At 40.3% G+C, this 12,145-nt stretch overlaps 1 protein-coding gene across 2 annotated transcripts in view; it reads left to right on the top strand.

Annotated features, from left to right (window-relative positions):
* Positions 1 to 12,145, top strand: part of L3mbtl4 (L3MBTL histone methyl-lysine binding protein 4) — a 448,777-nt gene that overhangs the window by 94,199 nt on the left and 342,433 nt on the right. Inside the window, exon 3 of one of the 2 annotated variants that reach the window (XM_052750167.1) lies at positions 6,249 to 6,303. In XM_052750167.1, coding sequence (XP_052606127.1) covers positions 6,249 to 6,303 — 55 coding nt within the window. Of the gene's footprint in view, positions 1 to 6,248; positions 6,304 to 12,145 lie in introns of those variants that run through there. The other variant, XM_052750168.1, reaches the window with a different exon arrangement.

The raw sequence follows: 12,145 nt of genomic DNA, 5'->3' as shown, positions 1-12,145 counted from the left end.
GGGTCATCTTGAACTGCTGGGATATCAGGGCAGGAAGCTCTCTTGTGAGTCAGGAATTTGGAGCTGAGGAAGCAAAGGGGTTTAGAGTGCAAACTAATGAACTCACTGTGGTGATCATGGGGTGTCAGGCTTTGGATCTGTGCATGAAAACTCAAAGGGAGGTAGGTACAGACTTGTCGGCAGTTGTTTTGGTGACTGGGAATGGTCCCTCTGGTATGGAATTAGTGGAGTGAGGGGACACATGGGGCAGGAACTGCAGAGTGATGACAGGGAAGCTATATTTAGAGTGGCATTTACGGAGAGCACAAAGGAGAACTCAGGCTAGGTAGGAAGGACAGCAGTGAGCATGCACGTGTGCATAGATGTCACAGCCATGGGCGTGCTACGAGGAGATGGGAGAGCCAAGGAAACCCATCTCCCCATTTTACTGCTAGCCATTCAGCAAGGTGAACCCCTGACACAGCCAGGACACTGTGGCTTATTTGCCTGTAGCTAACCACAGTGACTAGCTCACAGCAATTGCTCAATTGCAGATTGAACTCAAATGGCAGATTGACTCGGCTGTAAGATTCTTGTTTACTCTCCCCTAATGCTTCTTTCATGAGGGATTATGCTCATTTGAGACATGTTTCTTTAGTCAATAAATACAAACAGGCCAACAAATTTAATTTTAAAGTCCCTGGATACATTATTAGCAGGCTGAAGTCTGGCCAAGTGACTGATGGCTCCAGTTAGTTGAAAGTCTGCCGTGTGTGTCATGTGCTAGGCTAAGGATTTTACCCACAGGACTGTAGTCCTCAGAAAGTCCTCTAAGAAGACAGGACTTTCTGGAAGACACACAGGAAACTGAGATCCATGGAGGTTAAATACGTTCCCTGCCTGGAATCATACAGACAGGAAGGAGGGCACTGGGAATTTGAGCTTTTGGCCGTCTTGATCCTAAAATCTGTACGCAAACAGAACTCTCTTATTGTGTGCAAAGAATTAGGTGGCCTAGAAAGCATATGAAGCCATAAGGCTGCAGTAATGAAAGCAGTGTGGTACTGGCACACAAATAGCCAGACAAACAGACTAAACAGAGGAGGAAGCCAGAAATAGGCCGGAATGCACAGGTCTCCACGGCTAATGAGGGAAGGAGGCTGTTAAGTAGGGATGCGTGAATACCTCCCTGGAGACAATGGCTTCACTTCACTGTTCTCACCTAGCACAGGTTAGATACTGAGGAATGAAGTAGTGTAAGGAAGGAGCCACAGAGAAGCAAAGGGGAAGGTTGTCCTCGTCATCTCAGAATATAGAAGCTTGTCTAGCTTTTTCTCAGATCTCAATAACCATGAAGCGAAGGCTTGGCCATTGTATTTCTTAAAACAAACATTAAAAATATATCATCATCAAAATGAAAATAGAAATTGTTGTTGGTTGTTTTTGCTCTTTTGGGGGCCCCCACCACCCAGCTCACAAATAAACCACACACAGAGGCTTATTCTTAGTTATATATGCCAGGCCTTAGCTTGGTTTGTTGCTTGCCAGCTTTTCTTAATTTTAAATTATCTCATCTACCTTTTGCCTCTGGGCTTTCTCCCTTTCTTACTTCTGTATATCTTAATTTCACTCTTACTCCATGGCTGGCTGTGTGGCTGACCCCTAGCATCCTCCTCTCCTTGTTCTTTCTTCTTCTTCTCCTCCTCCCAGATTTCTCCTTCTATTTATTCTCTCTACCCCTCCCCGTCCCCCCACCTATTCTTTCTCCTGCCGCGCTATTGGCCATTCAGCTCTTTATTAGACCATCAGGTGTTTTAGGCAGGCAAAGTAGCACAGCTTCACAGAGTTAAACAAATGCAACATAAAAGAATGCAGGGCAGCTTTGCACCATTAAACAAATGTTCCACAGCATAAAGAAATGTAACACACCTTAAAATAATATTCCACAAGAAATGACAACCTGGGGAAAAATAAAATTTACATATAAAACACAACAAAGTGCACACATGCATGTACACACGCATTGTGTACACACACCATAACAGAGGTAAATAACTAGTTTTCCTAGATTATTAGGATCAAAAGATGGGCAGTCATTCCAGGGGAAAAATGGATCACAGGTAGAAAAGTATTTTACTATCCATGAAATACAAATGATCTTCTAATCAATAATGTAATGGGTTTCTCTGTCCCACCAGCCCCAAATAATGACACAGAGACTTCTTATTAATTATGAAAGCTCAGCCTTAGCTTAGTCTTGTTCCTAATTAGCCCTTATAACTTAAATCAACACCTTTCTATTAGTCTACATGCTGTCACGTGGCTTGTGGCTTTTACCTCTCCTCCTGCATGTTCTGTTTCCTCTGTGTCCAGCTGGTGCTCCGCCCCCCTGCTTCCCAGAGCTCTCTCTGCCCGGAAGTCCCATCTATACCTCCTGCCTAGCTATTGGCTATTCAGCTTTTTATTACACCAATCATAGTGACATATCTTTACACAGTGTGATCAAAATTCTCGGAACACAGTAATGTGACCTTTAACCTCTCCATGACAGAACAAAGGCTGATGCTGCAGTGAGATCTCAGTTTGTCACTGTGCAGTAAAGCCCCAACTAATAGCACAAGCTCTTGAGATGGATATGGGGAAACAGGAGCTTGTCAGTCTTGTGGACATGGAGTGAAGCAGCTGAGGAGAGCTTAACTCAGCCGTATCTAGCAACAGAAGGGTTCATGTCTCCTTAGATCGGCAGTGCTGTTCCGCAGTCATTGCACAGAAATTTACAGGTGTGCAGAGAAATGCCTTTGTAGGTTTTCACCACAGCATTGTAAATTTGACTAAAACTGGATGACTTAGCTAACAACCTAAATATTTGTAAATAAGGAGCAAGATAGATCCTGACATACCCATTTATTGTAATGCTGTGCAGCTATGGGAGATGAGTAAATCGCCATTATATAAATCTACCTTGTAGGAAAGACCTCTGTCAAAGAACAAAATACTGGGAGAAAACAGTACTACCCTAGGATACTTTTGGAGACAAGAGCAAGAAATTAAGCACATGTAGTCATGTGTCTTTGTATTTTATTTTCAGAAGGAAAATCCTATAAGGATATATACTACAAACTAATTAAAGTGTTTGCTGCTTAGGATGCCATGCATTAGCCAGATGGAGGAAGGCAGGTGGGAATGTTTTCTTTCACTGCAACATTATATATATATATATATATATATATATATATATATATATATATATATATATATATACACACACACACACACACACACACACACACACACACACACACACCTGGGGAGAGGGAGAGAGAGAGAGAGAGAGAGAGAGAGAGAGAGAGAGAGAGAGAGAAAGGCAGAGACACAGAGAGATACAGAGAGGGACACAGAGACAGAGACACAGACAGAGACACAGACAGACACAGTAAAATATTATCCACATATATGTTGAATCCCATGAACTCAAACACAACACACATTACTACCTTAACAAATCATGCATATAGAAAGACACTGGGCTAAAGCACGTCCAGGAATCATCAGTTATAACAGCATAAACAATTGGCAGCCTGATGCTGTCGGTGGAACTGTTTCATTTGCTCCCCTCATTCATTAGCTTTCCTCTTCTGTGACAAAATGGCCAAGGTAAATATGCAGAAAAGGAGAAATGTATATCTTGGCTGGAGGTTTTAGGCTTTCCAGTCTGGTTGGCTGACTACCTTGACTGTCGCCTGATAGCATGACACAGTATTCTGTGAGCACAGCACAGCTTCATCCCTCAAGGATGGGGTCAGCAAGAGCAGGGAGGGAGGGGGTTGACAGAGAGAAGGGTGTGGTGAGGGGAAGAAGAGGGTGGAAAGTGGTCTTCTAGTATCGCCGCAACTGTTCTTCCTGAAGACTCCATGGTCTCCTAGGAGGACTGTAGGCTGTTGCCCAACCTTTCAACATGTGACCCTCAAGAGACCTTTGATATAAAAATAAAAACACTTACTGATAAACTTCAATCACGTATCTGTATATATTTAAGGTCGTTTGATTTACTATTGCACAAATGGCATTTCACATCATAAACCTGATCTCAAAAATACCAAAACCAGGGTTGGGGATTTAGCTCAGTGGTAGAGCACTTGCCTAGCAAGCACAAGGCCCTGGCTTCAGTCCTCAGCTCCAGAAAATAGAATAATTAAAAAAAATACCAAAACCACAGTATAAAAATGAAATTAATAGCATTTAACAGTTAAAGAACTAGTAGACTCTCATTAAAATGAGCATGACCTTTTGTTGAGACTTAGTTGACAGCTTCTGACATGACCGTGTAGAGTCTCCGAGCTTTAGTTTATAGGCTGCCGTCGCTGCGGTGACCTGTCACTCCTGTTGCCTCAGATGGGAAGGTTTACCTAGACATTGCCCTTCTTGTTGCTATGTTCCCCGGCCAGCCCTAAGCAATTGGGACAGTCAGTTTCTGTTACAGCTTGATGAGAGACAGCCCAAACTTAGGTATGGAAAACTTGAGGAAATGATTGTTGCCTGAGTTTACAAAATCATCCAACTCATTTTCTGTCATCAGTCACTAATTATGAAAGATTTTGTGTAAATCACCTGCTAAATTTTCATCTTCTCTGATGACAATTTGTTTGGGAACTCATCAAGAGGGATGCATAACCATCTTTCCAAAAATGAATTAAGAGCCCACCCGCACCTTTTATTTAGAGGATTCTCATCGGCAGAAATTCTGTTCTTCCATTTTAACTTTTCACATACTTTTGATGGGTAGCATACATTGTGTGTGGCCACAAAACCATATTCCACACACTTTTGATGGGTAGCATACACTATGTATGGCCACAAAACCATATTCCACACACTTTTGATAGGTAGCATACATTGTGTGTGGCCACAAAACCATATTTCACACACTTTTGGTGGGTATCATATGTTGTGTATGGCCCCCAAACCATATTCTACACACTTTTGATGGGTAGCATATGTTGTGCATGGCCTCCAAACCATATTCTACCCACTTTTGATGGGTAGCATACATTGTGTATGGCCCTTAAACCATATTTCACACACTTTTGATAGGTAGCATACATTGTGTATGGCCCCAAAACCATATAAGTAAGATGTATGTCTAGATATCCACTTTTTTTTTTTTTTTTGGTTTTATTGAGACAGGGTTTCTCTGTGTAGTTTTGGTGCCTGTCCTCGATCTTGCTCTGTAGATCCTGGAACTCACAGAGATCCGAAGTCCGCCTGCCTCTGCCTCCCGAGTGCTGGGATTAAAGGCGTGCACCACCACTGCCTGGCTAGATACCCACTTTTAAAAATGGCTCTTGCCTCTCTTTCGGTAAATAAGCACATAAATTAAAAACTGGAGTACCAGCATTTGCTGAAGGCTCTGCTTTACCTTGGGAATTGTGATCAGCACATCTGGTGAGTGCTGTGACCTTGAGGAAAGGCTCCCACGTATCTCTGGTCACTTGGGCTTGTTTTGTGTGTTAAATCCAATCTGTGTTGTTGTTGTTTTCAGGAGTCTTTACAGCCATTTGTGTATTTTGGATGATCAGTGTGGTTACAGTTAGCTAATCTTATTTTAATTGAGTACTGATGCTTGAGAACTGAGCTTGTGGTGGGGGAGGGGGACAGACCTCCTCCAGTCAACCACCACTGTGCAGCTCTCAGATGCAGGTGTGGGGGTTGTGGGGGCACCTGTTTCCACCGTTATATTAAAGGCGGTGGAAGCTCACTCTCTCTGTACATAGCCAATGAACAAATGAGGCCGTATGAATGAATTTATATCACCAGAAGAGATGACGGTGGACAGCTCTTGGCACCCACTGGAAGGTGCTGGCTGTAAACCCTGGGTTACATGGGTGTTCACAGATTTGCTACCCTCCAAACTTCAGTTTTCAGTGTTGTTCAGAGTGACAGCATTAAGAAGATCAGCCGTTGGGACATGTTCAGAGGGGTCATTTTGATTAGGTTAAGTGAGGGAAGACCCTAACACCATTCCCTACACTTGGATGTAGGGTTGCACAGGAAGGAGAAAGCTGGGTGGGCACAGGCACTCCCTGTTCTCTGACTCCTGACTGTAGATGCAGTTTGATCCGCTTCCCCAAGATCCTGCCATGATGCCTTCTCCACGTTGACTCCTTCAGTAGTTGCCTTCATCCGGGTATTTTAGCTTGGTAGCAGGGAAAGTAGTGAGTACAAGCAGTTATCCATGAGTAATGATCTAAACCACATTTTCTCTATTCCAGGGGCAAACTGAAGAAGAAAAGAAGCCCAGAGGAGGTGCCACAGTTTTAAGCCAAGGTAATTATCACTGTCTGGTACAGTTTCAATTCACAGTGAACAACTTTCACATGAAAATTTGGTTAGATTGCTCTTGTTGTTTTATGCTTCTTAGCTTAAATATAGAGCACTATTGTCTCCAGTTTACTCAGGGTCTTACTCTGGTGCAGACTTTATCAATGTCATCTCATTTTAGGCATATTAAGGAATGCAGCTCTGCGGCTTTTATTTTTGTATGCATTTGCCTTTTAAACAAGCTGTGAAGGAGGCCATTTCTGGTTTCTATCTCCGTTAGTGATAGAAGGTGGTGCCGAATTCATTTCCATCTCCTTGCTTCTATTTTTTCCCCAGATTGTTTAAATCATCTGATATTTGTGCTTGTTCACTCCTGCTGAAGCCATGTTGAAGAGATGGTACATTTAATCCAGATTGAGTATCCCTCATGGTTATTCACTCATTTGTAGACTTTAGATAATGGCTTTTTTTTTAAATTAATATTTTTTTGCTATTCCTCTGATTTTCAGATGCCTTAAATTTAAATAAACAAATTGAGTTGCCGTTTTGTGACTATTTCCACAAGACAATTGCTATCAAAATTTCTATAAAATGCAGTTGAATATCCAACAGGATTTTTTTTTACCATTTCTGGGAAGAAAGGTACATAAATTTGATAATATGCCTCTGTAAAGCTCTAAAAATACCACAAATATTTAGTTGAGTAGACTTTTTTATTTTTAAATGATTAAAAACAACTAAAATATTAAGTATTTTTAATAATTTTATTTCTAAAAGATTGCTTACTATTTCTTAATTTTGGAATACGATATTGAAAATCTGCAACCTTAAAAGTGTTTTCTATTACAATAAAAATATTATGTTGCTTTAAGTGGATAGTCTTCTGTTGCTACCACCCGAGGCCTGTCGTGTTCTTTGCTGAGCAAGCAGAACGGGGTGCAATACTTTGATAATTATGTAACTTGATGTTCGGATCCGCTGGAATACACTTCAGTTATACAACACTGGAATTTTAGAAATGAAATTGCCTTGTGCGTGGCCCGAACAGTAGGGTTCTTTCAACATTTTTTTCATTCTCAGAGATAGGTTGATATTTATTAAATTGTCATTTCTCCCCCGGAGCTATATTTTCACACTAATGTAAATTGAGTATTTTTTTTTTTTCATTTTGTGGTTGAATCATTCCCACCGGAAGAGGAAAACTCGGCTGAGATGAACACTGTAAAACTTTTCAGTTCCTTTGCTATAGTTCTTTCCAGCGTATGCTTGCATTTTGACTACGTGCAAGGATTTGTTTCTCTCAAACCGTTTTCTGGAAAGTTGGTTTGCGTTGTTGGTCTCTGTCTGCTGGTTCATTCTGGAGTTCATCACTCCTGCTCAAAAGTATCTGGCTGTGCTTTACTCTGCCCCAAATTTGACATTATTAATTGCTTCTGGAACATAACTAAATGTTTAGAGGAAGGATTAGCTCTGCTTTATGTCTGTACATGCTATTAGTTGCTAATTGTATTGAGAATAGGCTCATCTGGAGACTTTAGGATATAATGTATATTTTTATCATGTTTAATGGAGTGAATGAGATATATCTATCTCCCACTGTCATATTATCATAGCATCTTAAGGAGATTTTTCCACCTATAGATTGTAGAATAGTCATTTTTTCCTTAGAATCCTTAATAATCTGAAGAAATGTAGCCTCTTATCTGGTATCTTAAAAATAATAACAAAACCAGAATTGTGTATGTACACATTGATATGTATATGTGCCTAGAAAAGTATACTGAATATAAATACATAATTCTTTGTAGCGGTTTTGTATCTGGTGTGTGCTTCCTTGGCTATTGTTATAACATAATTTGAGTGCCTAACTTTTGCCACTAACATTAAGCTATAGGCAAGGGAGCCTCGAGTGCCACTTGACTTTCTCAGAATAAAGTTCACTAGTGGTCAGTGAATCCAAGATTTGAAACTATGTCAGCAAGCTGTAATGCTGAGTTCTTTCTACTCTGTGCATGCACTTTCTATGTTATCATCCTCCTCTTCTGTGCAGGTGTTGAGACAAAGGTGTAGAAAACTGCAGTATTGCTTAGAGATGGGCTGGGCAAAGTAGCTGCTGATAAAGTACTAATGGTCTCTTTCACGCTCATAGGTGTTCTTGGGGATGGGCCGAACTAGATTTTCCTTGAAGTAGTCATTCCTTGGGATTTATGTTTTCATTCTTTTGGAAACTCTTTGGCTAAAATTCTTCCTGGTGACTAAAAAGTTACATAACTCTTCTGGATCCATCTCCCTGAGAGAAGGCTTGTATCAGCATTCACTCGTTAATACTCACTTGTCAATAATTGGCTGTGATAAAGTCAGAGAATTATTCTTGTCAATAAGTGTGAAGCTCAGACCTGTCTGCCTTTTATTTTTGACATCTCCAAAATAAAAACACCCAATTTCTTTGTGAAACAAATGATCTAGATTTTTCTATCCTTGATTTATAAGTGTCTTTAAAAATCACTGTTTGGTTGCATGTTGGGGCAGTGGGGATTTTATGAACAAAAACCACGAATGAAGGAAGTTGTAAAGAAAATGTAGTTGTACACATACACAGATTAAACTCTGTATATAACATAAAATAATAATAAATACAATAGAAATAGAAATCCAAAAAATATTGTTCATAGATACAACGGAGAACAGGCCATTAATACATAAAGGAATTAGGTAAAATCGTCAGTTGTACTGTGATCTCAGTCATCACCTGGAAAAGGTTACAGGTTATTAACTGAAGAGATAAAAGTGACTAAAAATTAATATATTGAAAAATCTCAAATTTCAATAGAATATAAAGAAATACAAGTTTAAAATTAGTGACTAGTTTTGATTGAACAAATTAGCAGGGGCTTTAAACTTCTGGCTCCTCTCAGTATACAACGAGGAGATGAGCTCTGGGTTCATGAGTGGAGTTTCCTCTGGTTATCGAAAGTGTTAAATAAACATTTTCTTTGATTTAGAAAGTCTTCACTGAATTTTTCCTAATGAAATCAACATGTGCATTCCACTTATGCCAACCTTGATTACTGTGGCACTGTTTATAACCACAAAAGTTGAAAAAGAATGTTCATGCATATGGTTTATAGGAAAAACATTGTGGCTTGAATATCTGTAGATATTTATGTCCCTTGTGTTCTTTGGGAACTTTAAATCACCTTAATAAACACTCATGGTAATATTTGATATGTTAATATTTTTAACAACAGTGATCTTCAGGTTTTTGATTTTAAGAGTGTGTTTATAGCAGTCACTTGTGGTCTCAACATATGGCTGGGTCAAGCCTACCTGCTTTTCTGAATTATTTAGAAAAATCTAACGTATCCGTTTTCTTCCTTGTATCTCTTTTTTTATTCTTTTGGATGCTGTCCTAAACCTGACAGTGTTCTCTGTCCCACTCTGGGCTTCCTTTTCCATCTTCAAAGCTCTTTTCCCACCACTCTGGCCGTGGGGCTGCTTGTCTGCTCTGTACTGACCTCCATGCCTAAGTCAGAAGGCATGGATTCTCCCTCCCTTTTCCATCTAACTCCTCCACAGAGCTGCCAAGATTTACATCTCTGCTGTCCTGTGGATTTCTTTTTCAAAAACACTCTTAATGAAATTTGCACTAAACTTTCTGCTGAGTCCATTTTTAATTCTTTTGTCAATGAGAATAACAACCCCAAGAATTTCATGGTGTGTGGTAACCCAAGTGAATCTCCCTATAATTTCCTCTAATATGTGGTGACCATGAAAGGACCCCAACGAAGTTTATTTTTCTGCGGACAAAACAGGGGACCATACTTCAGGACTTTAGCTACTGAATTTACTCCATGTTACTTAAGGACAACTAACAACCTCTGGAAACAACTGTGATTAGAGCTTCTTTGCATAGTGTGATGGGTTGAAGATACTGGCTCCCATAGGCTTGTATTTTTGAATGCTCGATCCACAGTTGGTGAGACTGTTTGGGAAGGATTAGGAGGTGTGGTCTTGTTGGAAGGGGTGTGTCACTGGGGGTGGGCCTTGAGGTTTCAAAAGCCTGTGCCATTTCCACATCCCTCTCTCTCTCTCCCTTGTGGTGTGGGTCAAGATATAAGTCCTCAGCTACAGCTCTAGTGCCATACATGCCTGCTTGCTGTCATGATACCCACCGTGATGATCATGGACTCACCGTCTGAAACTGTGAGCTCCAATAAAAGTTTTTCTTTTGCAAGTTGCCATGGTTATGGGGTCTTTTCACAGCCATAGAAAAAGTAAGACACATGGCATACCCTTTCTTCCTGTATCTGCTGAAGAGGACTTAGAATGATTTCAGATTTATAGAAAAACTGCAGTTATAATAGTGCAGAAATAGACGTAAGTATTCTGTACCTAGTTTGTTTTAACATTAACAGATTGTATGGTCATGGAACATTTTTCAGAACTGAGCAGTTAATACTGCCATGTCAGTGTGTATTAAATTACAGACTTTGTTAAGGTAGAATCAGTATTTTTACCTGTATTCTTTTTTTTTTTTTTTAATGCCAAGCTTCAAAATACTACTTTGGATTTAGCATTGTAGGTTGTTTCTTTTGTGCTCTGTGTTTTTTAATCTCCTCTCATAGGCAGAGCCCACATTCCTGGGCAGGTATAGTATTTCCTTACCTGCCATCCACTGACCCTGTTTGCCACCATCTCAGTTCCACACTCAGCATGCCATTCAAACTCCTCTTGCTTAGCTCACTGGTGTCCAGTGGAGAGTTGTTAGAGTTCTGTCAGTTGGATGGAATCATTGCCCTCCCAGATCAGTAAATGTTTTCATACTCTTATTGTCCTTACTATTGCACGTGCACATGTAGGCTGATATTGTCCTTGGTTCCTAATGTCCAGCCTGCCTTGCTGGCAGTCCCTTACTAAATAGCACCATCATGGACAAATAGTCAAACCATAAACTCATAGATGCCTCATTCCTTGCCTACTCATTCCTAATTTCAGGAAATTTTGGTCACTTTTCTCTCCATTCTTTCTCCTTGATAACTCTCAAATAATATCTCCCTCGTCTGGTGATTTAGAACTATCCTTTAGTCTCTCTCTCTCTCTCTCTCTCTCTCTCTCTCTCTCTCTCTCTCTCTCTCTCTGTGTGTGTGTGTGTATGTGTGCATGCACGCTTTGTGAGCCATCCAAAACATGCCGTCTAGACTTAATATCTGAAGAATCACTCCCCCCCACCTTGAGGTCTTTCTTCTGGATGGCTCCTTCAAACCCTGTTCATACATTTCCCTCCCCCCATGTGTGTCTTTGTATTTTGGGGATAGGTCCCATACCGTAAAATAATTGGCTTTAAATATTTTGAGTTGTATAATATGATGTATCTTCTCTAAAGTTAGACATATTTTTAAAGGGCATGTAATCAGGTCCAATCAGGTCCACAAGACTTACTGTTTTGTAAACTGATGTAATGATGTATTAAAGCTGTTTAGTATTAATTAGCCAGATGGCCTGGAGAAGAATCAATATGACTACAGAGGTGCTTTACTCACTTCCAAGGGTTGGTTGTGGGACTGGAGGGTGTTGCTCATTTAGGGATTCCAACAGCTTCAGAGATGGAACCCTCTATCTATTATGCTGGATTTCTTCACTGGGGTCGCTAGCACTTTCTACCTGGGTACAGTCACATAACTGCTTTCTTTCAGAATAGTTGTGTCAGTGGAATTAACTAGAATGTCTGCACCTGCCAACCTTAGCGAGAGACTAGTTCATTCTGAGTGACGTCCTTCCTCACCATAATGGATAGTTACACTATGAAAAAGGAGAAAAAAGGGATCTTATTTTATTCAACTCCCATTAA

Source organism: Peromyscus californicus, unplaced genomic scaffold (assembly GCF_007827085.1).
Source record: "Peromyscus californicus insignis strain IS unplaced genomic scaffold, ASM782708v3 Scaffold_21__1_contigs__length_65335640, whole genome shotgun sequence".
Classification (NCBI taxonomy): domain Eukaryota; kingdom Metazoa; phylum Chordata; class Mammalia; order Rodentia; family Cricetidae; genus Peromyscus; species Peromyscus californicus.
This window is presented reverse-complemented; position numbering and strand designations above follow the sequence as displayed.